General features: G+C 40.2%; 1 protein-coding gene across 2 annotated transcripts in view; it reads left to right on the plus strand.

Moving 5' to 3' along the window:
- lamc3 (laminin, gamma 3) overlaps positions 1-24,715 on the plus strand; it is a 126,691-nt gene that overhangs the window by 89,831 nt on the left and 12,145 nt on the right. For both annotated transcript variants that reach the window (XM_044144590.1, XM_044144591.1), the window contains 8 exons: positions 13,190-13,378; positions 13,678-13,923; positions 15,905-16,058; positions 16,149-16,291; positions 16,441-16,619; positions 19,112-19,292; positions 20,347-20,603; positions 24,388-24,464. In XM_044144590.1, the coding sequence (XP_044000525.1) occupies positions 13,190-13,378; positions 13,678-13,923; positions 15,905-16,058; positions 16,149-16,291; positions 16,441-16,619; positions 19,112-19,292; positions 20,347-20,603; positions 24,388-24,464 (1,426 nt within the window). The remainder of the gene's footprint in view (positions 1-13,189; positions 13,379-13,677; positions 13,924-15,904; positions 16,059-16,148; positions 16,292-16,440; positions 16,620-19,111; positions 19,293-20,346; positions 20,604-24,387; positions 24,465-24,715) is intronic.

The raw sequence follows: 24,715 nt of genomic DNA on the forward strand, positions 1-24,715 counted from the left end.
TTTAAGTAAACTGTTACATGAGATGTTGGATCATCACACTAATGCAAGATTTTATTTCTCTGCTGCTTAGAGTGAGTGGGAAGAAAGAAGGCAAACTGTTTTACTAATGCATTTCTCTGTCTGACAGTCGGGCATCATCGCTTTAAAGAAATGTAACTCAGTCATCCCCCAGGAGCTTGTGCAAGCTATCACTCAAAGTGGGAGCTGAAAAGCTACACCAGTACAGCAATAATCTGATTTCACACATACTAATCTCCACGAGGACAACAGAAGCACTAGGAATCTGGATTTAATGTACCTGGCATGTTTATAGGCGATAATATGAGCAGCAATGGTAACTCTCTTTTTCACCTCTAAATGCAACATCTCGTAAATGACAGAAGTAAAACAACAGCTGTTGGCTTTGTAAACAAGCCAACCTCCATGTGGTTATTTATACATCTGCGCATCTTTCCGTTCCCTCGCTTTATCTCTTTCACAGCCCCAAACAGCTCTCTCCATCTCACTTGAGCAGACAACCACCCTTTCCGAGGTCCCACCCTCCAGCTTTTATCTACTCTCAATCTTCCACTTCTCCTTATAGCCATCTTCCCCCCTTTTGCCCTCCTGCTTAAAGTCTCAGTGATGTGACCCAGTTAAGAGATGTTGCACGGCTTTGGGAGAGGGACTGTGTCTTGTGTGTGGCCCTGTGTGCAGGTTTAATATGACCGAGGTCTGGAAGCGAGTCTGGTATCACTGGCTGCCTGACTCTTCCCTAATTCGACTTGTTAGCCGCCTCTTGGCTAATGACATCTAAATTGCTTGCAGATTTCTTGTGTATCTTTTGTCTCTTCTCTGGCTCTTTCTCTCTCTGTCTTTCACACATAAACACTCTTATTTTCTGTGCATCTTCTTGTTCATCAGACTCCCTATGTGTGTCTTGCTGTATTCTACATCCTTTTGACTGCACCTGTTCTCCCTAGTCACCTTGACTTTGTTTTGTGTGTCCTTGGCTTCCTTCTGTGCAGCGCTCTCACAAGCTTCCAAAGGCTTTATGTCTTCCCATCTTTGAAAAGCATATTTCCTTTGTATTACTGTTTTTTCACTGTCAGTTTTTTGTCTGAACTGTCTCTAGATGCAGTTGTCAGAACTGCTTCATGGGACAGTCCAGGTGCAGCTTATACATAAAATCTAAGTACATTTCATTGTTCTTTCAGTATTGTGTGTTTAATTAGACTAAAATTAAAGCTTTTATCATTCTTGTAACAGAACTTACCAGGTTTAAAAGCAACACAAAACTATGGCATATATCAGAGTTCTACCATAGACCTCCATTTAATGTTTTCCTTTTGGGGTCTTCAACCCTAGTCCTATCTACTGTCTTGCAGGTTTCAGATGCAACCCTGATCCAACACACCTGAATCAAATGAATAGCTTGTTAGCAGGCCTTTGCCAAATGTGGTGGCGTGCTGAAGAGGTAATTCAATAATGAGATTCAGTTCTGTTGGAACAGGTATGCGTCTAAACTTGCAGGACAGTAGATATCCAGGACTAGGGTTGAAGACCTCAAATGGAAAACATTCTTATCAAAATCATAATACAGAGAAAGGAAATATGGATTATAATTAGCTTTAGTACAGTTGCCAAATGCAAAAAGAAAAATCAGGGATCAAAACATATTAGATGAACTGCTAAAAGCTCAAAAGAACATATACCTATACTATCAAAATATAAGCATTGTTCTGACTTTCATGTTATTTCAGTCAGGCATTCAGATGCTTATGGCTGATGGCAAATTCAAAAAGTCCTGTGTTTGAACATGACAGGATTTTTGGGCTGCACAACCAAGATGAAAATGAAAGCCTTCCCTAAAACTGTTCATACAAACTAATGACAAAGCAGCCAAAGCCCAAAGAAAAGGGTTGAGAGAGCTGAATGAGTATTGGAGACCAGCTATTTCATTCAACATGCATTTAAACGAGAGCTGAAGAGTTACATCTTGTGTCAACATTGCAAAAACCTTTGTATGTAGTGAACAACACACACAGTGGACATTTTCATATAATTTTTGTAGTTTTCATCTTATTGGTGAGCATAACATCTCACATGCAAGTCAGGTCAGAGTTGTTGTTTTATTTTTTTGTTTTGTTTTGTTTTTGGCATTTGTGGGAGCAACTTCTGATCTTTCTTTTAGCCATCTATACCTATATCTTGAACTTCTGTACTGAACAGAACTGGGATTCAGAAATGAAAAGTAGATGGTATGGTGTGTAGATGCTGTGTTTTCATACGTTTCAATATAATGATGGCTCAAAATGTGATATTACAGCAATGCTGGTTTGGTTCAGGCACATTTGGATAAGAATGGGCTGTGTAATTTTTTACCTCTTAAGTAATTTCCAAACTCACCAATGTCCCTATTTTAAAGATTCACATGCACACTATATTTCACAATGTGGAAAATCTGAATGGTACATTTTTTCTTCTGGTAGCAGAGTAAATGGACAATAATTTAGATGTTTTAAAGATTAGGGTAATTTTAACAAAACCAACAGCATATTTGTTGTGAATAACGTGGCAAAATCAAATGTGAAGGATAAACTGTCTAAAAATTTAGAAGAGAAAAAAAAAAGCTGAGGTCACAAAGTGAAAACTAATGTAATAGCAATCTAAATATTTACATGCTATAATTTTATTAAATATCTTAAAGAAAACATAGCATCATGAAATTATTGGACGAGACAGTTTATATTCAATCATTTTTTATTCAGTTTAATAATGAGGGTCCATTTGAAAATATGAGTGTATGGGGTAGGAGTTTGTTACATCTTCCTACTCATTTTTAACCATGTTAAGATTTTTGTTGTACAAAATTATGCGTCTTCTGCACTCCTTGTTCATGTGTGATTTTATATTTCTATCATGTTTGGATTAACCTGTCATCTGTATGAATGTCATTTTGGCTCTTGATAATTTGTTTGAACCTTTCTTTTTTTTTCCTTCATTGGTTGATAATACAACATACTGCCTTGTTTCGTTAACAAGTTATAACAAATTCTAAATACAGACTCTGACTAAACCTGTAAAGATAATAGGAAAAAGTCCAAAAATTGCTTGAGATTTCTTTTGAAATGCACAACAATCGGGTAAAACATCATGAGCACTGACAGGTGAAGTGAAGGAGAATGTATCTCTTTATCATGGCCCCTCTTGGTGAGTGGAATTTATTGGGCAGTGATAAACACTCTGTGTTCTCACGGTTCAAGTGGCCTTGCTTTTAAAATTTATGGATTTTTTTTTTTTTCTTTTAGGTATTGTCTGCTCTAGTGGCCTTTATGTAACAGTTATCAGACAGAAAAGTGGGTTATAAGAAAGGAGTGTGAAGTGTAGCAACGGTTATCTGGCCAGGACTCGAACCTGTCGAGGGCTAGGGCCGCCACACGTGTCATGCTTTATCCCTGCGTCACCACGGCACCCAAATTTATGGATTTGAGTGAGTTTTATTGGGATGTGGAGATGATTGGATGAGATCATCTCTAACGCTGCAGCTCCTCTGGGGTATTCCTGATCTGGGGTTGACAAGGAGGTAAATGGGGAGAGTTGGAGGCAATCAAGGTTTGTTGATGCATGTGGGTAACAAAGGCTGACCTGTGTAAATGACAAGCTATTGTAGTTGACCTTACAAAAGACATTAATTCTTGTCATGATAGACGGGTGTCAAAAAATGTAGTTCTTTGCATTCCTGAGCACATACAAGTGCAGAGCTGTAGACTACTTGTGTGCATGCTGACCCCTGAAAGCACAGACAGCAACAATATATATGCCTGCTGTAGAGAGTTTATTTTTTTCTTTCCTCAGCTGTTACAGTAGGCAATTTTACCACAATAGAGTCATAGGCTTTAATACAAAACACTACCAGTGTTTTATAAACTACAGTGACTCTAAAGAAAGTCTGGCTGATTGAGTTTCAACAACATTCAATTCCACTTCAAGATTCATAAAGTAAGTTTGAGTAGAACTGAACTGAATAATGTTCCCTGCAAATAAGCAACAGTGATTAATAGCTTAAGGAGTTGAACTAGTTTAAGGAGTTGACTTGGACCCCAAACTCGCCCGATCTCAACCCCATTAGCCATTTTTGAAAATCGCTGGACAAATAGGTCTGATCCATGTAAAACATAAAATATTTGCTGCAAGCATTTTGCCAGATGGCACGACAGACTTTCAGAAGTCTAGTGGTGCCCACATAATTTACTTTACTACACAATTTACATTACTGTGTTTGATTGGCATCAAAGTGGGAGCCAATATATCATTGAACTGCCTTGTAGCTAAAAGAGTGCTATATAAATAAAAATTCTTCTTCTTCTAATAAGTGTATTTAAGATTTTTCTTAGCTTCCAATGTTCCCTGGATAAACATTGTTGTTTTGAACTGGAGAAAAACTTATTCTCCATCACAGACTCTAAGGAATATGTGTACATACATACATATATAGTTTTTTTTTTTGGGGATGTTTGAATATTTGCCTGCCCTCAGTGCTGTGTGAATGACGAATGAGAGTTGAATATGGAACATGGTGTCCTCTGCGTCAGGCATTAAGCATGCCTTTTGTCCTTTGGTATCTTATGTTGAATGGCACAAGCTGCCTGTCGGAGGAAAGGAAGCCGGTTAAAATTAGCCTTTCTTTTTCCAATAGATGATTAGAGTTGCATGTCATGTTCTGACAGCCCACTGGCTTTCTTATAAGAAATTAAGCAGGAAGTAAACAAACTGCGCAAGCTCTCCGCGAATCTATAAGTTCGGGTCAAGGGGAGAGCTATCAAGGAAAGTTGATTAGATACCCCTGTTCATCATTTGTCACCAGGCGGGAGGACCAACCTGCTGTTTCTTCTATCAGAATCCTAATTGCTGTATAATTACCTAACGGCTCGTATCATCCTGCAGGGCGGGCCAACAGACAAAAGCTGGGATGGAGTTTATTCACCGGCTGCCGGGTAAAACCGCCGCCAATGGTGCTTCATAATCATGATTTATTAACACTCTCTGGGTTGTGTCGGTTCTATTTGCTGTAGTGTAGCACAACAGATTGGAAATGTTAATATTTGTTGTGGAACAAGCAGATTGCGATCTCGGCCGAGCTCCGGCGCTGTGGGGTGGATGAAGTCAAACATATGTCCTTTAGATTCAAAAGAGTGGTGCACGTTCAAATGCACATGCACAGTGCTGATTTTAGGATGGGCTAGACATGCCTCTGCACAGCATGTACACCGTAGTAAATGCATATAACCCATCCATAAAATTGGGCACAGGCCATAATTCGCAAATCCAAGAGTGGGTTTGGGAGAGGGGCAGAGATGATTGTATAGATATAACAGAGACACTCAATTTTCTCTGCAGCGTATCCTGCATGCGAGTGCTCATTAATCACTTAAACAAATGAAACACGTGATGTTCCCAGCACACTGCTGGATATTGAGTGCCTGGATGTTATATTACAGCTTCTCTGTTTAAGCCAATAACATGGCTCTTTGGTAGAGTATCTATGATGCACGACACCGTTTTTGTTCTCCGTGATCCTGCTGCATTGAATTTAAGATTACATTTAAGGAACTATTTCCAGAACACAGTTTCCATTCGCAGGGAGCTTGACTGTGCGTCTTTTAAAGACGGAAAGCGTAAACGGCTTTGTGCAGTGGGCTGAGTATCGCTTTTCAAGTTTGAAGACGTCCAAATTATCCTTCATTTTGACGACTTCTTGGGCTTGTTGTGTAAAGTTTTCCTTGTCTAAACTAATTACGTCAAGAGAAAGGTCAGAACCTTTTCAGATCAGCAATCTTTGACAGTGTGACTGCGAGCCACGATAGGCAGACAGTGTGTGCATTGTTTATCTGGCTGTTTATTTTTGTGCGAAATAAGTGCGCTGGTTGAGAGGAGATAAGTAAAGCGTGGCCAATGGGATCAGCAATAGAAATTACATGGGGAGATTCAAAGCAGACTGACTACATCTGTCTGTTTTTCTGCTCTTCCTCGCTTCATTTTACCCTCACTGTCGCTCCTCATATCCCACACTGATGCAGCCTTGGCATCTTAAGGGCTAAGCCTTGAACAAACACGGCCCACCAGAGAGATTAAAGGCTGAATAAACTGGTGCCAGAGCCAGCTTCACTGTGCATGAACTCTTCTGACTCAAGTTTGTCCCCAAGACTTTTTAGACTAATGAGCTTTGAGGACTTGAGATGGCATTTCAGCATCATTTCGAGAATTGCTTGTACTCGTTTTCCTCGTTTTATTCCAAATAGTTCCTTTTGTTGGAAAGCTCAGACTCTGAATGTTTCATATATCAACTTAGAATTCAAATATGTATTCTGGTGAACACATTGGCCTTCGTTTACAAGTGTCACTGTGTAAGTCATGTTGTGTGATGGCCTTTACAACCTAGACTTGAATATGTTTTGCAATAGGAGCCTCCAGTGATCCGTTTTCCTTTGCAAAGCCAGGATAAACTAAGGAGGACTTCGGTGTTCTGACTTCTGCTGACATATTGCAGTGGGTGTGACATTTAGCTATGCAAAATAACTCAACATTATTCAAAGATTTGGCCTTGCACAAATGTCAGGGACAAAAACAACCACGTGCTGTTATGCAATGGAAGAAACAACAAAAATACCTTTTTTACTTGTTTCAGAAGTATCAGAGCAGATGTTTAGGTACCACGGTCAACACAAATATCTGTGAATGTCTGAATCCAAATTTTAAAGTTAAGGATGTTTAAGAATGGCATCAGAACATTGGATTTATTTTAGTGCAACACATCTAAAATAAATCCCAAAGGGAAATTAATGTTATTGAAACAGTTATCTAAGTGTCTTTGGTCATTATAAGTGGCAAGAAAGAACTTAGTTTTTACTGTTGACGCATCCCATACTTAACCTCTAGAAAACAATTGAGATTAGCTTTCCAGCCAACAGCTATTAAGAACAAAGTTTAGACCAAAGTGAGTTTATAAAAAGTTGCAGCAACTTCCATAGCAAAAGGGTCAAAGGAGTTCATACAAAACATATTTTTTTAATCCTGGTAGGGTTAAGAAGCTCTTTGGTTTTTAAATGCACCTCAATCTAATGTGAGCTTCAGTGTGAATAATTCACAAACGCAAATATAACAGAAGTTAAAATGTATCACATTTGTGTGAAAAGCTATGATAATTTTGATATTCAAGTTGCTTTAACAGAACAAAGATCTCCTTTGTTTTTGGCCGAGCACTGATTGCATGGAAAGATTCATCTGTAACAAATAAGACATTAACTTATAACCTCTTAACAGATCCTGCATTTAGAGAGTTTAGCCTTGAAGTAACACTGATTAAATTGATTCTCCACAATTAATAAATCATTAGTTATGTGAGGGGTGATAATTTCTCTTCATGCCTTGGGGTTTAATACTAGTGCAAATGAAACTGAAAATGTGGCATCAGAGAAAACAAACTTGTGCTGTTCTGATGATTCTGGTGTCATTTTGGAGAAATTTGTTGCTAAACCCAGAAAGATCATAAAGAATAAAGTTGCATTCTGTAGCTACTAAGTGACATGTTAAATGTTTTAAACTCCCATGCTTGTATTTAAGTTGAAGAATGCATCAGAATTATTAAATACAGTCTGCGTATCTGCGGCTTGTTTGAACAGCTTCATGAGGGAGTTACCATTTAATTAGACCAAAATGCATCATTTACAACCCTCTCCTGTAAGAACGAGCTGACCCAGAGATTTAGTGAGACAACATGAGCTACAGCCACCGCTGCCAGCACTCCCCTCCCTGATACCCGGGGGCCTTGACTATAATAATTTGGCCGACAGCCTCTATACACAAAACAAGAATTGATGCATTTATTTTCCACAGTCACACTATGACAAAGCAGATTTCCCCTGTCATCTGTATTTCACATATTATGTATCGGCTTGGGCAAAAGGTACTGCCCTATGTGTTTGTTTTTTTTTTGTTGTTGTTTTTTTTTTGTTTGTTTGTTTTGGCTAGGTTATTTTTCTCAGCAGCCTTCTCCCCTGTTCTCTGCAGCAGTCCGTTTAGAACTCAGTGAGAAGCCGCATGTGCAGTTGGAGAATATTTGAGTTAAAGTAGAGGGCAGCAGTTCCGTGAAACAGTTCTGCAGCAGATTAAACCCAACCTTTTACCCTTGAGCCTCCAGGGAGGCATGCAAAATTTCCTTTTTCTGCATCTCTTTTTCTGATTTATTTCCTCCCTTCCTTCATTAAAACAGCCTGTTCCCATGCATAGGTAAATAGATTTTATTGGCCTGCAGCTTTTTTACTGTTTATGGGGGGATACAGAAGACGAGAGCTGGAATAGCTTATAGTTTACAGCTAACAGTCCAGGCTGCCATTTTCTTACATGATACTGCAAAGGAAATGGAGGGAAATGGTAATCATATTTACAACTCTTTTTTTTCTTCTTCTTTTGATTACTTCTAAGCATTTGTGTTATTCAAGCAAAATGGGAAAAAAACATTCTCGTTGCTTTGAACCCATATGACGTGTTTATCAAAAGCCCATTTTTCCCTGATCAACCTCCCAAGATGGTGCAGAGGGACGTGCGCTGATTTGCTCAGAAAATCCATCTGACGATTTTAGAGCAAAGCCAAAAGAGGAGAGCTGTGATCCTCTCAAACAAAAGCACATTTCTCCTTCCACTCCCCTCATTCTACTTCCTCTGTCTGGTGTTAAAGCCACTACAAGCCATCGCAAACACTGATAACTGCTATCTTTTGAGAAGTCACTTGTGGCTCTTTGAGTGAGAGAAAAACTGAATGATCGTCTAGCATGAGCCATTTCAGTGAGGTGAGAGATATGCTGAGTCTGTGTGTCTTTGCCAGTGCTTGTTTGTATCTCTGGAGGCGTAGCCGAAATCATTTTTACAGGGTACACAGCAGCCCCAGGATGTATACTCTCTGCCCCAGTAAAAATTTCTTCTCAAATGTCAAATAAAACTGTTAAACAACAAATTGTCCAAAGCTCCACTTTGAAAGATGAGAAGAAAGTCCTACTGCTAGAAATCAAAAAACAGTAACCCCATACTTTTGTAAGGGAGGTGGTATTGTGAAGCTAATAACGTTTTAAAAATGCTCTCTAAAAGTCCAAAAGATTGAAAATGTATTGTACTCATGGCTGAAACCAGAAGTATACACATACTGTACATTTCTCACAGTAGTTTGCTGTAAATTTGACCCTTTCCTCCTGACAGAAATGGTTAAACTGGTCTGCAGGCCATCTTGTTTGTACAAACCTTATCAGCTCTGCCCCATTTTTTTTTAATTGATCTGAGTTTTGTGATAGAACCTCCAAAAGTATTGACTTTGTTGACCTTAAGCCACATAGCAACTCAATGGCCTGTTTGCTAAGGTTCATTGTCCATTTGAAAGTCCCATTTAGCCATAAGCTTTAACTTCCGTCGCAAGATGTTGCTTCAATAGTTTCCTGACAGTTATTTTCCCCATGATGTGGTCTATCCTACAGCAAAACAACCCCATAACGTGATCTTACCACTTCTGTACTTCACAGTTGGTGTTTACTCAAGTTTACTAGGAGTTTGTCCTGTTGCAAGTCGAACACCCTGCTTCGTTGTGTCCTTAGGCAAAGTTCTCATCCCACTTTGCCTGCGGTTGGTGATCAGAGGGCCCGAGGCACAGTAACCTCGATTCTGTCAGAGACCCCCCAGGGCAGCTGTGGTTACAATGTAGTATACCACCGTCAGTGGGAATGACTCACTGTAGTGTAACTCACTTTGAAGTTCTCTGGACTTGATAAAGTGCTGTGCAAGTACAGGGCATTTATTATTAAGCATTTACCCTTTGCTAGCTTAGAAAAGAATGGTCATTATGGTCTGACACTTGAGCTTTAGTTTCATCAGAGCTTAGCTCATGTCTCCAAAAGTTAGTCTTTTTCCAGCTGTACAGGAGTCATTTCACTGTGGAAAATACTGACACTATCTTACCAGATTCCAGTAGCATCTTACTGAGTGTTTTATTTGTATATTTTTTTTTATTAATTCTACCTAACATAAAACAAGAAGAGTTCAGGCTGATTTAAAGTCAGACAATGACGATAAAAAAAAGTTACATCTTTTGCTATAGAGCGTATGTAAACTTTCAGTTTTGCTTTTATATATGACTGACCCTGTATTTGCTCTAGTATAGCTTTACCTCTTGTCTAAAGCCATCACTCAGTCATGCATCCTAGTGTATCCTCCTGCAAGACACTTAATTAATGAAATGAGTGTGGATTTATGTAGCCAGAGTACAATAGGGGAAAGGTGTGCAGGCAAGAAAGAGTCTGTGTGGGGAAAAAAAGGAAGCTCTCTGGAAGTGTGATCTGTATGTGAAGACGGCTCCTGAGCAAAACTCCAGTCCGCTTGTTTCCTACGCAGAAATATTGGTTTCCCATCACAGAACGGACGAGCAGAGTTCCGGCAGAGGAGCAGAGCGCGCTCAAGTGCGGCTCAAACGGGAGGAGCATGAGAGGGGAGAGGGGCGCGAGGAGAATACCGGGATTGTGAGGATTCATAATGTGGTACTCCAAAGGGAGATTCAAAGAAATCCCAATTCATTAGCACTAAATGAATGCTCATTGATTCATTAATAAAATTATTCTTCAGAGACATTACGAAAGGAAGGTGATTTGCATGGCGATAGGAAATGCAGCGCGAGGAGGTATCCAGCAATTCAGCGACATTTTGTGATGCATGGCGTTAGCTTTTCCGAGGAGCCCGTGGAATGATAATAGCATCGAGGAGGCCCTCGGTGGCTCTGCTGCCTCATATCACACTCAGTCATCTTCACACACAGTAAAGTCAGCACATTTCTGCTGCCATTAAATTTACTATGGCTCATTGGGGATTGACAGTGCACGCCACCACTGTCATTGTATGCCTTATGAAATTCAAGAAAGACTCACTTCTTTGTGCTGGGAACAATCGTTATTGCTAAATACTGGCTTTAAAGTGCTGGCATTTTACGCTCGAATGTTATTTATTATGCAGCTCACCTCATCAAAAGACTAATTTCTAGCCAGAAGCCGGGCACTTGAAGAGGCGAATGGATAATTGTTGCCCTCCCCCACCCCGTCATAGATGTGGGATCATTTTAGCTTTTCAGGCATTATTCTGTTTTAAACGTTTGACTTTTAATTTAGTTCCGTGTAGCGACAGCAGTGACCTCAAACAAGAGAAGAGAGTTTCAACGGTGACGTGAGCTGACTTGAAAACCAACAGCAAAGAGCTTCTCACCTATGCACACAGTGGGCTACGAGGGAATGATGAGAAACTTTAATGAGACCCCAGTTAAGTCACACAGCTGCAGATTATTTGCAATGCTTCGCAATCTTATTGGCATGTTCTTTAGAGGATCAAAACTCAATTACCGCTATCAATGTGTGGCAAAGTCATTTGACAGGTTATTAAATTTTAGAGCTCATTCCAGCTATTCTATCTCCTCTTCTTTCAAACATTTTGTGTATGCAAACAAAATTAAATGATACTTTCACTACTGCAGCTCACTGTCCCTTCCAAGCACGTTTGTGACCGACCAACACAAAACAGTTCACACAGACGTTATTGTACACGGAAGAAAATTGATAAAAGTTTCCACACATTTTTACGAACAAAAATCTGGACAGATGCATTTGCGATTAATCCGCTCTGATACCACCAATTCCTTTGGGAGATTACCAGCTTTACACAACTAAAGACTGAAATTTCTTTCAATTTTTCTGTGCAAAATAGCTTACCATCAGTCACATTGAATGGAAGATTAATGATTTTGTCACAGATTTTCTATTGTGTTTACTGCAGGTATGGACAATGAACGCGCCTTTTTATTACACAAAGTCACAGTAAATTAGGTAAAATACAAAAGAACATCTTACAAAGCATTGGCACTTTTGTAGCCACTTGAATCTATCAATCTACAGCAGCAACATGCAGGCATCTTGCAGTCTGCTGCAATAAATCACCCATTTGTAGAAATGTTATACCTGCGATTTGCTTTTTTGTTAAACCAAATTTCCAGGTTTATCAGCCAGCTGCAGCATGAAGTATACTTTTTGCACAATGCTTACACATTGCATCACAGGACTTCCTGTTCAAAATATGCAAATGGATATTTGTCTGGTGAAATTAACTGTTCTTTTCTTTTTCTTTTTTTTTTTTTCTAGTGATTCAAAACAGTCTTGACAAAAGTTCAAGACTGTTGTTCTGGGCAATGAGCCTGCTCTTCTCTGATTGTTATGTAACATATGGTTAAAAAGTTCAAGGGCTGTAAATACCTTGTAAAATATTATATTAATATTATGAAAGTATAAATGGTAACCTCAGAAATAAGTTTAAAAGAAAAACTCATCAACTCTAATGTGAAAAGTAGTCTCTTTCTTCACGTTTAAAGTTCCTCATGTCATAACAAATTTTCACTGCTTCAACTCAACTAGGTCATTACCCACAGTTGGCTTTAAGCGCATTTGTGGGCCTAATTGTGGGCTAGGATGCTGGGCCACTGTGGGTCACTGAACAGCCACAGACGTTTGTACAGCCCGACCATCCTGCGCATCTTTCTACACTTCACTCGCATCGAATCACTGCTGTGGATATTCTGGCAGGTCTGCGTCACGTTGCGTCATTCAGTGGCCGGTGTAGCTTAATAGATTTAAAACGTAGCAGGTGGACAGAAAAAAATCACTGTGTAAATTGAATAGAATGCATCTGGGGCTTTGATGTGTATGCGAGTGTAAATCAACACATGTTGTACATTTAAAGTTGTTTATAGCTGAAAGCTGATTTTTTTTTTTTTTCTACTGAATTTCAAAACAACAGTTTGTTCTTTGGACATCATAGAATTGGTAATCTCCCCACTCATGGTGGGGGAATTGCTTTGCTTCTTGAAGGTCTTTCAGACTGCATTTGGCTCTCATATTTCCCAAAGCAATTATAGTCGGGGTGAATTTAGTTGTCTTCTGCTCTCTATGGTGTGCTGTAGGGAATGTTTTATTTATTTATTTATTTATTTCTAAAGCAGAATATGGACTGTACTATTTGCTTTTTTTGGCCAGAGACACAGCGCCCTCTGCTGGCATGGAGAGAAAAACATTGTCTGGTAATTTATGAGCAGGTGTTCCTGTGTGATACAAATGTGTACCTCCTCTTTGTGTTGCAGGGGTGTGCGAGTGCTTGGATTTCACCGGCGGGACGACCTGTGAGCGCTGCCTGGATGGTTACTATGGCAACGCTTTGATTGGCACTCCTGGTGATTGTCAGGCCTGCCCTTGCCCGGGCCTCAGCAGCTGCGCCCAGATTGCAGAGACCGGACAGGTGGTCTGCACCAACTGCCCTGCAGGACAGACAGGTGACGGGAGATTCCTGCAATTTAAGATGATGTGCACGGAGAGTCAACAAAGCAAAAGAGGAGCTTTATGACAGAATTCAAACCACGTCTCCATAAATCAGCTTGTTACCGAGAAGACTGTCATTTTAAGTCGGCTCATTTGCTTTTCCTGTCACCGCGAAGGGCCACTTGTGATTCAGGCACATTTTATCAGCGGATTTAATTTAATTAGAACATAGTCTAATGTTACACAAAAACGACCTCCGGCACTGCCGTCAAAGTCCCTCTCACCTCCTTTGCCTTTCATTGTGCGCGTGCAGGCGTGCGCTGTCAGATTTGTGAAGATGGCTACTACGGCGACCCCCTGGGAACGTCGGGGACGATTCGCCCCTGCACAAGGTGCACCTGCAACGGAAATGTGGATTTCAACGCCGTGGGAGTCTGTGACCACTTTACCGGGCGATGCCTGAAGTGCCTCGGGCACACAGAGGGCGACCAGTGCCAGCGCTGTAAGCAGGGCTTTTATGGTGACGCCCTGAACCAAGCGGCCAGACAGAAATGCAGACGTGAGTCACTAAGAAAGCATTAGAAAATAATGTCTTTTAATTATTTAATATGTATAGAGTTTGTTTTGTTTTTCTAACAGAAGGGTGCCAATTACAAGTTTACACACACTTATCATAGATAAAATTATTAATTTGCCTTTTGAATCCCTTCTTAGAATTGACTTTTAATTTTAAAATAATTTAGAAAAATGTGAAATAGAATAGATGTGAAAATAGTAGGTGTGCTCCTATGCACACAGGATCAAAATCATATGTACACTCTCAAAAATATACATACCCCTCCAGTAATTTATGGAAAATGATCCCTTTGAAAATTGCTGAAGCTAGGTCATTCCAGAAATCCGGCATTAGTTATTCCAAACCTTGCTTGGTTGAGATCATTACCTTGATGGAACATCCAACTACAATCAACATTAATCTAATTTAGAGATGGTCGTCTGCCTTCATCATCTCCACCACTTTGTTCAGTGCCCAAGCTGCCATTGAAACAGACTCTTAGCCAGATGCAGACAGTACAGTAGCCTCATCTCTACACCCTCGAACATATTTTTTGGACTTTACAGGCAAACACCTCAATCCCTGTCCTGATTTCTCCAGAAAAAAAATTACTTTTCGATGTGAAAAAATTTTCAAAATTTCAGTCCCGCTTGAAGCAGTTTGGAGCAGGGAGTTCTTTCTTAGTTAACTCCGACTCAGTATGTTGTGATGTTAAACTTGCTTCACCGTGGACAATCACACTGATGTTCCAGGATCTTATGCTTAAGCTTAAGTAGTTCCTGAGTTGTTTTGCAACAGCATATTTTGTAGGAATGCATGGTATGTATCGGCACTAACATCCAAATCGGCCAATATTAGTCGTTTTTAATGTAACGGAGTCAGTTTGATAAATGAAACTGGGCCAATATTACCAACTAATATTTATTTCCATCTCTCTGCAATTTTTTTTTTTTTTTTCTGGGGAAGGAGGTTGATCATGAGGTGTTTGTTTGGTCATGTGACAGTGATTGTGATGTAGCACAGGGTTGTGGGGAACTGAAGCAGAGAACCAGTGGTGAAGTCAGCAGGGCAGTTGTTTTTTCAAAGTGTTGAAAGGGTAGTTAAACATGTGTAAAATATCAGCGCAACAGCAACATCAATAGTGGATATTGCCCCAAATTGTCATCTCAGTGCATACATGTCTGAAGGTTGACTCTGTGCCTTAAAACCAACCAGTTTAAACAAGTTACGTGATTTTTGTGTAAAACTGTGAAAAATATCAAAGTCCTTACAAATTCAGTTTCTAAATGTTTTAAAGAAAACTGTGAGAAGAATTTTGTCATAAATTAAGACTTTTGAACATGTCGGTTAACTGTTTTTACACCTCAACTCAAGAAAAAGAAGTTCCCATCAGATTGCAGTAGAAGGTTTATAAAGTTTGACTTTTTATATAATCAGTGATGGTGGGATTCAGGTATTTCTCTCGACAGGAATGCAGGAATATCTATTTGAAGCGTTCACTTCTGGTGTATAGGTGCACACTTTTTTTTTTTTTTTTCTTTTTCAGGTTACAAAAAGGCTAAAGTTTCAAATGAGATGAGCAAATGGCTCAGTCGGATCACTTAAAAAAAAAAAAGTCCTTGAATTGTTAAAAGGTAAAAAAAGAAAAAAAAAACCCTGAACTTTAAATAAAGTTACAAAGGCAGGAAACGACCCAAAGTACCACAGCAGAGGTTTTCATTCTTCCACTTTCATATTCCTTTTCCTATTTTTCTCCTATCTGTAATTCTCAGTTGATTTTATCTGGCAGAACAATGTTGCAGAGGGATGCTTGAATTTCCATGCTCCTGTCTGTCATTTTATCTAATTCTCCCTCCAGCACTCAAATGAGATAAAACTAATAACATATTCCATATGAAAAGGAGATGCATGGAAATATAAGCTGTCGACAATATAACATTATCTTTACGTTAACTATTAAAATGCTTTATTTGTTCTTCTCCAGCATGTCGCTGCAACGCTGCGGGAACCTCCGGGCCTGTTGACGAATGCCACCCCATGACAGGAAATTGCCGTTGCCTCGCTCATGTGATCAGGCGAGACTGCAGCCACTGTGAAGTCGGCTTCTTCAACCTTCAGCCTGGCATTGGATGCGAAAGGTAAATGGATTCCCACCGCGTCTGAAAGAAGGTCTGTATGAGAGATTATGCATTGAACCTGCCATTAAGACGTTGTCCTGCCTTCACCAGGTGTAAATGTAACCCAGTCGGCTCGCTGTCGATGGCCTGCCATCCAATCACAGGGGAGTGCGTGTGTCGCGCAGGGGTGGAGGGGACCCTGTGTGGCTCCTGCCGTGTGGGCTTTTTTGGATTCTCCTCACAAGGCTGCAGAGGTACACTACCTTACATCAGGCATTGAAGCTGCCCCCTATGCCCTTGTCTGATCATTCAGTACAGATCACACTTGAAAGCTTTCTCGAACTCGTAAATTGTTTACCCTCGCTTCCTAACTCCCCTTCTCGTCTAAACCCGCTTCATCCAGCCTGTAACTGTGACCCGATGGGCTCCGCTTCAATGCAGTGTCACGGCAACGGCACCTGCCAGTGCCGCCGGGGCTTCGTGGGTCACAAGTGCGACAAATGTGAGATGAATTATTTCTATGACCGAGCCACTCACCAGTGTGAGGAGTGTCCAGTTTGCTACGGCCTCGTCAAAAAGTATGTGAGTATCTGCAGTCAAAGGTCATTTCTATACTGATACGGGCACCCTGGTGAAGAAATTTAGTGAATTTCAAATGCGCTTTTAATGCAAAGGTTCAGATCCAGGCCTGGTCTCTGTGTGCATGGCGTTTGCATGTTCTAACAGAGTTTATATGTGGGTTCTCTCCATGTACTCTGACTTCTTCCCACAGGCCAGAAACATGGCTGTTAGGCTAATTAGTTCAGCAAGATTCCCCTTGAGTTTAAGTGTTTTCAGTGACTGTTCATTTTTTTCAAATGCAGCAAATAACATGTGCTCTTTATGCTACCGTCACGTGAGCTCTGTAAAATTGTGCAATCTCCAAGCAACAGAACATATTCAGTATTTATTTAGTCTGTATTTAAAATTCTCCCAGGTTTTTAAATTTATATTTAATTTTTATTGTATTTTAACAAAGCACTTTGTTAATATATAGTTGCTTATATTATCTTTCCAGATATTTTTATATTCATTGGGCGTATTTAGCTACTGTCCTGCTGTTACAAGTGGATTTCCCCACTTTGGGATTAAAAAAAGGCCTGGCATCACCAAATTCTACTGTAAATTACCTGTTTTGTGCAAATAGCTCTCCCCCTGCCATGCATTTTTGTTTGCTTCATCTATCTCCATTTTTCCTAACGTCTCATTTTGGGTTTTCGATTTTGTCTTAAACACTTGGTTGCTGCACTAATGTATATAAATAGGTTTCACACCTACATGGTGTTTCTTGCCTTCTTGCTTTCACGAGGTGAAATTCTTCCCTTGAAATATCACATTCCCCCGGAGCACGCCGCCTTTGCAGACCTTCCTGACAGCCGTATGGCTCCGTTGTATTTTGGAGATTGCAGTTATACAGTGGATGTGCATTGAAATAGAAAGGGACATTTGCCCTAATGATCTCCTGCGCTCCTTTGTGCCCCCGTTGGATCTGTTGCATCCCGCACTCGGTGCTCCAGGACTCTGTGCATCCCTGGATTTCCCTTCTGAGGAGAATCCAATACCTCTTGACATGTTCTGCCTTTATGTCCTGCACTTATTCTTTTCCCTCTTGCAAGAGTGGCTGGATGTCCTCTCCGGACCAGCACCGTTCCTGTGTGAATGCATGCAGTGATTTCCACAGTGTTAGCAATTCAGGGAACATCCCAACCCTTGTCTTCTCTGAACTCTTGCAATTACTCTTCCTGTCCTCTAACATCCCACCCCCCTCCCACCGGTCTCCCTTTTTGCCTCCCTATCTTGGTGCTGAAAGTTGTTTTCCCCTTTGGATAAAACATAAAACGGAGAAATGGAGTGACGTCATGGCTTTGTAAAATCCTTCATACCCTGAGAACTTTTTTATTTCTTGTCTAAAACCAAAAATTGTCGTATTTTTAGAGTTTCTTACTAGGTCACCTCAAACTACTGTAAAGCTTTTAGTGATTAGAATCTTTAAACTGTCAATGCTTTGAGGAGCAAAGCTTCGCGATAATATGTTAAAATCAATATGCTTTGATCTAGCTTGTGCTGTAGATCAGGCCGTATGTTCGAGATCGATGTCAAGCTAGTATCAACCTCTGAAAAGGTTTCTTCCAAGTTTGCCCAACATTTCAGCCCCATCAATCTACTCACCAATCCTAACTCTCACTGCCCCAGGTTCTGAAAACCATCCACGCTGCCACCACCATGCTTCACCATAGTGATGGTGTTCTCTATTAGATGAAACTGTCAGTTTTCAGCAACACGTTGCATCTTGTTGTGAGTCGAATGGTTCAGTTTTGGTCTCATCTGAGCAGAGCACCGTTTTCTATGTATTTGCCCTGACCCCTCCATGACTTTTCACAAACATCAACCGGGACTACTTCTGAGCTTTCTTTCAACAATTTATTTTGTATTTATTGAAAAGATGATCAAACCCAGAAGATGAGCGTTAACTAGAGCCAACAGTAAACTCTGAATACTTTTTTTTTTTTTTTATCACCTGACAGACACTTTGGTTACTAACTAGCAGAAAGGACAGCTGATAATCATTTTCGTCTTGTGGACAACTTATGGCACATCTTCCCCCTTAAAAAAATGTGTGATCACACCAACATTTAATAAATCTGTGACTGTTTAACTGCCAGGACGAATCACGTCCCTTTCATTTCACTTTCAGACCTGATTTTTATTCTCTCAAAGTCTAATCTACTTATCTCTCGCAATGCTTTCCTCCTCTGCCTATGGCACACAGAACAGCGAGAGGATCCAGATAGGAAGACGCTTTTCCATCCCTTATCGTGTTGTTGGTATTCATTTATTCATTGCTTTTGTTGAAATACTACATTTTCATGTGTTGGTGTACTAAGAATTGAAGTCACATCTCAATCTTTGCATCTGAATAAATGAATACAGATATTTTAGAGCCACATTATTTTATTTTTCACTCCCTTTATATATATATAAACAAAAAAGCCTGCTCTCCCTCTGATTCTTTTAAAATCATGATGTTGTTACAGGCTGAAAATCTTCAGACTCGCCTTCAGGACTTGGACAAGCTCCTGGCTCACTTTGATTGCCGAGGTAGATTTGGGAAGCGCCACCACCCACTGAAGTACGCCATGACGGGGCTTTATGAAGGGGAGCACCAGAGGGAAGATACTTTTCCCAATGCACTGGAGGATTTTCTGGCCTTCCAAGGTACAACGGCAAGAAAGCAAGAGATAATTCCCTGCTCCTTTTGATGTTCCCCTCCCTTCTCCCTCCTCACCCTCTTTTGTCCGTCACTTATCGAGACACATGACAGCGTTTGCCTTGTGAAACACGACTCTAGCCTGTTCCCTTTTGTGTCTGTTGCGGTGCATCCTGCCTGGGAGATGATAACCGTATGAGCGATCGGGGAGCGTGGCCGAGACATTTGACGTAACGCCACCTCCGGCTTTCTGCCGCGCATCTCTTACCCCGCCGCGCCGGCGTTGCACGCAAGGCACAACAAAGCGATTAAATCAGGAAGCAGGCAACAATAGCCGACCTCTCCCAATTACTTTAACACAATGCTGATATATCCTCATTATCTTTCGAGGGGAACAAGGCTTACAGGCTCAGCTGCACAGGCCAAATGGAGACAAATCATAACAATATAAAACAAGGCACCATGTGACTAACTTAATCCCTATTGATATGACAGAAAGTGCATCTCTAATCCCTAGTTTGTAATGATTATAGTTGCAATCCTGATAACAGTTGTTGAACAAATCCTAACACCCACTCGTGCACACATTCCAGCCATGCTCTTTAAGACACTGGGTGGCCTGATAATAATTTAATGAGCATGTGGGAGCCATGGGCTCTATGTGTGAACACAAAAACAACCCATGCTGGGACTCACACTTATTTAGTTTCAATTCATAAGACAAAGATAGAATGAAGCAACAAGCGACACATATTGTACTGATTGGACTCGCCCCCTAATTACTTGCTTTAACAACCAGTCAGATTATCCTCATAAACTACAAAGCGAGTGTGACAGAAGTGTCGAAATTTGGACAGACTCCCACATGCTTTTTTTTTTTTTTTTTCCTCCTCTTTGGCAGATAGGCAGGAAGGATGAGAGTCCTTGCACGAATTACCCCGGTAAATGAGAGTTTAGAGAGCAAGATAGTTGCGAGCTACAAAGAGTACGGGAAGAATAACATTCTCTGTGAAATAATCCATGAAAGGCTTAATGCGGTTTTTATTTGCTTTGTTCTTCCAGAGGCACGGGAGGCCTTCATAAAACAATTTTCCTTGCTGGAAGCTTCAGCGGGCGCACTTTCAGCTCAGCTCCACGGCATTACATTTGCTTTGAACTGCAGCATCAGCATGACGGAGGAGGAAGACGAGGACGAGGGGAAGGATGGGAGGAAGGATGAGGAAAGTACAGGAGCGTGTCGAACCTTCACCAAAATCCTGCTCCTGATCAGGGCATCCAGGGATCAGCTGAAGCAGGCAACGCTGGATCTGGACAATGTGGTGGGTGACACACATGCCCAGTATCAGCAATTTGTAATGCTGAGGAAACAACTGCATCACCATGGGCGGAGTATATAGACATAACTATTAACTTGCTGCCCCACTCATGATCTCTACATTGTTAATACTGGGATTAAAGGAAATCATCTGGGTCAGTTCACCCCGCTGAGTCGTACCCCCACTTCCTGCTCACATCTTGTGCTAACCTACATCCATGTTGTGTTAACCATTTTTGCACCCATCTACTAGATGCTTGTGATGTTGGTTATGGAAGTCTTTATTTTTTAAACTATGGTAATAACCTGAAAAATATTCATTCTCATTCAATTAAATGTATTCGTATACCTCATTGACATCAAATTTTACATTTTCTTGGCACATTTCCTAAAACAGATCATTAGTAGATATTAGATAATTACTTTTAATGTGTTGCCCAAACAGCTGCAGAACAAATTAGATGACCTATAAGAAATCTCCTTCGGCAGATTGCTGGTCAAAAAACATGAGCAACAAAAAGACCAAAACTGCAAAAGTATGAATTGGTGAAAAAAGCAAAACGATGAGCGTGCTAAGAGAAAATGAACTAAGAAGAAAAATAAAAGAGAGTCAACCTTTTAGCACTGGCAAAGACCAAAGAATGGATTACCTTACTCGGGTAAGGTTTTCATTTTTTTAGCAAAAACTTAAAGGATGCATTGGTTTTTATATAAAAAAAATACATAGGTGCCAGATTTAAGTGAAAATGTCTGACGTTCTATCGTTATTCCAAACAAAGCAGGGGCTCCTCTGTCCCATTACAGGTGTATTGACAGTTTCTAAAGGCTGCATTGCACTCCAAAACACTTTGGATACAACTGAATCAGTTGTATCCAAAGCACGATCAGGCAGACCGAAATTGAGTGTGGCATCAGAAAATCAATACATTAAGCTTTGTTCGCTGAGAGAAAAGCAACTTCATCAATTTTTAAAACGTAAAAAAAAAATGCTGGAATACAAACAGCAAAAAAAAAAAAAAACGTCCCGTCAACAAAAGCCCGTCTGGCAGAGGTCTCAGAGGACGAGTAATAGTTTCCAAACCACTTCTCACAAGGGCAAAGATGGGCCCAAAATCCAAGACATGCCAGCATTTCACAGCAGGTGACTGGATAAGAGTCCTCTTAGAGAAAGACTCTTTGAGATTTATGGCAGTAAGTGAAGAGTGTATATACGAGGAGACAAACAGGAAACGGAGGGCTGCAGAAAACAAAGCCCTCAGTGGAACAAGGTGTGTAAATACTCGGCGGGGGTTTAGGATCTAGGATGGATGCAACAGATTAACTACAGCCAGACCAAGGAGAAGTAGCTCTAAACTGTTTAAAGACATGATGTACGCTTTAGAGAGAGTGCTAAAGTTAAACTGGAATAAAACATTAAAGATTATGCATGAACAAGAGGGACAAAATGAGTGTTCATTTTGCTTTGTTCAAAATAGTGTTCTTATTCATCATTTTGCTAGATATGATTTTTTTTTTGTTTTTCATTTTAGCTATATCTGATCAAATCCCTAGTAGGTGATGAGTCTTATCTCTAGCTTTATACATTCACATATAAATAGTGGTGATAACAAAAATGATACAGCTGATATTTCTGTTCAAAAATAGTCTAAATGTCATATTATTTTTGCTCTTTTTTATGTTTTTTTAAATGAAATGATCAAGTGGCATAAAACTGTAATATATTTTGAAAACAAGTTGGGTGCATGCTATAGTATTAATCTTACATAATTACATGCACACTCCTTTACTGACAGTTGTTAATTCAGCTATAATGACGAAGAGGAGAGTTTGTTTTTGGAGTCAAGTTTAGACATTCATTCCCAAGAACATTGCCCCAACTACGCTTCAGGTTAACAAACTTAACCGGTCTTTAATGGATTCCTAAATTATCAACTTGTTCTTTTCACATGTAATTTCCTTGCAGCAGCTGTTTGGTTGCGGTTCGCTCGGTTTGTGTGCATTTCTCCAAATTGGATGTCACTCGGTAAAGGACTCTGCATTCAGCCGTGTGGACATAATTTTTATTAGGACAACACTTCAGTGGATATGTACATCATTTTTAATGACATACACTTATTGGCCATTTAACTAGGTACACCCTACTTGCATTGGCTTGCGTCCTATTCCCTTCAGAGCTGCCTAAAGTTCTCTGTGGCACAAATTCGGCAGCATTTTGTAACACTCATCTGATTCCATATTGAAATGACAGCATCTCTCTGTTGCTGCAGACTTCTTGGTTGCACATCCACGATGTGACTCTGTCATTCTACCGTATCCAAATGGCGCTCTGCTTTGCGATCTGGTCACTGTGGATCCCACTGCAGTGCAGAGAACTCATTGTCAAGCTCAAGAAGTTAGTTTGAGGTGATGACATCCTGCTGGAAGTAGACCTCAAAATGTATGATTATACAGCCACAATACTTGGACAGACTTTAAGAAAATGCTTATTTAGTGATGAGCCCAAAGTGAGACAAGAAAATATCGTTTTACATTATTTACATCAAATTCTGGCCCACCCATCTGAATGTCAGGGCTAAAACAAACACTCATTAGGCCAGGCAACATTTTCCAGCCTGTTATTGTCCAATTTTGGTGAGCCTCCTGTTCTAAGCTGACAGGAGTGGCCCCTGTTGTTGTCTTTCTGCTGTAGCTCATCTTCTTCAAGGTTCAAGGTGTTGGGCTTCTGAGAAGCCACACACCAAGGATGTTATAAGATGTTATTTGAGGTACACTTGCCAGTCATGTCAAATCAGTCTGCAGATTTTCCTCTGACATCTTACTAGATCTGATCTCTTTTTTTTTTTTTTTTTTTTTTTACTCCATTCTCAGTTAACCCGAAATACAATTGTACGGAAGCTACAGTACTTCCAGAACAGGAACATTTAGTTTATATACTTGAGGAAACAGAACAAACTTAGAATCCAGAGAAACTCACCTAGAGAAACTACTCATTACCTTTGATCAACGTTTAGAACCATCGACTTTATAGAATCAAACATGGAGAACCAACACTTGTATTACTTTAGACCAATACTTGGTTTATTAATATTCAGATAAACTTCTTCTAGCTTATAAATTATGGAATACTTATAACAGGAGCATCTAGTTAATATATTCAGGAATTAGAACAAACTTAGAATCCAGAGAAACTCTTAACTTATCTAGAGAAACTACTCATTACCTTAGATCAACATTATAAGAACAAGAATCCAGAGGAACCCCTACTAGTTTATAAGTCACAGAATACTTATTCTTTATTTTTTCCTTTTTCATCACTTTTCTTCTTTGCCCTTTCCTTTGGATTGTTGTTTTGTTGTATTTTTGTCTAATTCATGTAAGGCACTTTGAATTACCTTGTTGCTGAAAATGTGTTCCATGAATGAAATTACCTGACCTTACAGGAGGTCAGCCGTTTCTGAATCATGCAAACCAGCTCATCTTGCAGTAGCAACAATACCAGATTCAAAACCACTTAAATCTGCTTCTCCTCCATTTTCTGAACTGTTTCAGACTTCAGCACTCCATCTCCATATCTTTTAGATGATCAAATCTAATGGGCCGCTCTCATTTGATTGGATAATTGCTATTTCTGTTAAACAGAATGTGAACAAGTGTGTCTATGACATAATGTGGTGTCAAGACTTTCTTTCCTATTGTTGATCTGGTAAAATTACAGTAAAACTGTGAACATAGTCTAGAGCCAAACCTCCCACTCACTGTGTTGCTTTCCTTGCCTATCATTTTCACAGGTCATTTCTTTTGAGGCCATGTCGGCGCCCAACAAATGGAACATAATGGTCAATGACTCCCAGGTCCTAATGAAAAGGTAAGTCTTTTCAATGGGCTTTCAGTGGTCAATTAAAAAGCCGAGTCTGTTCCAGTAATCTGTGGATCTCTGCTCGGCTGCTTTTTCATGCTTGTCACTCACAATGCGGTCACGCCGCAGCGAATCAATGCTCTCGACCACTCGGAGCTCGGAGCTCTATTATATGCTTGTTCCAGAAACCGAGCCGGGAGATCCAGTGTGTGTGGGGGGAGGAGGGGAGTAGCATCAATGCTCAAATCTATTTCACCTCA

This window comes from Gambusia affinis, linkage group LG17 (genome assembly GCF_019740435.1).
Source record: "Gambusia affinis linkage group LG17, SWU_Gaff_1.0, whole genome shotgun sequence".
NCBI classification, from domain to species: Eukaryota; Metazoa; Chordata; class Actinopteri; order Cyprinodontiformes; family Poeciliidae; genus Gambusia; species Gambusia affinis.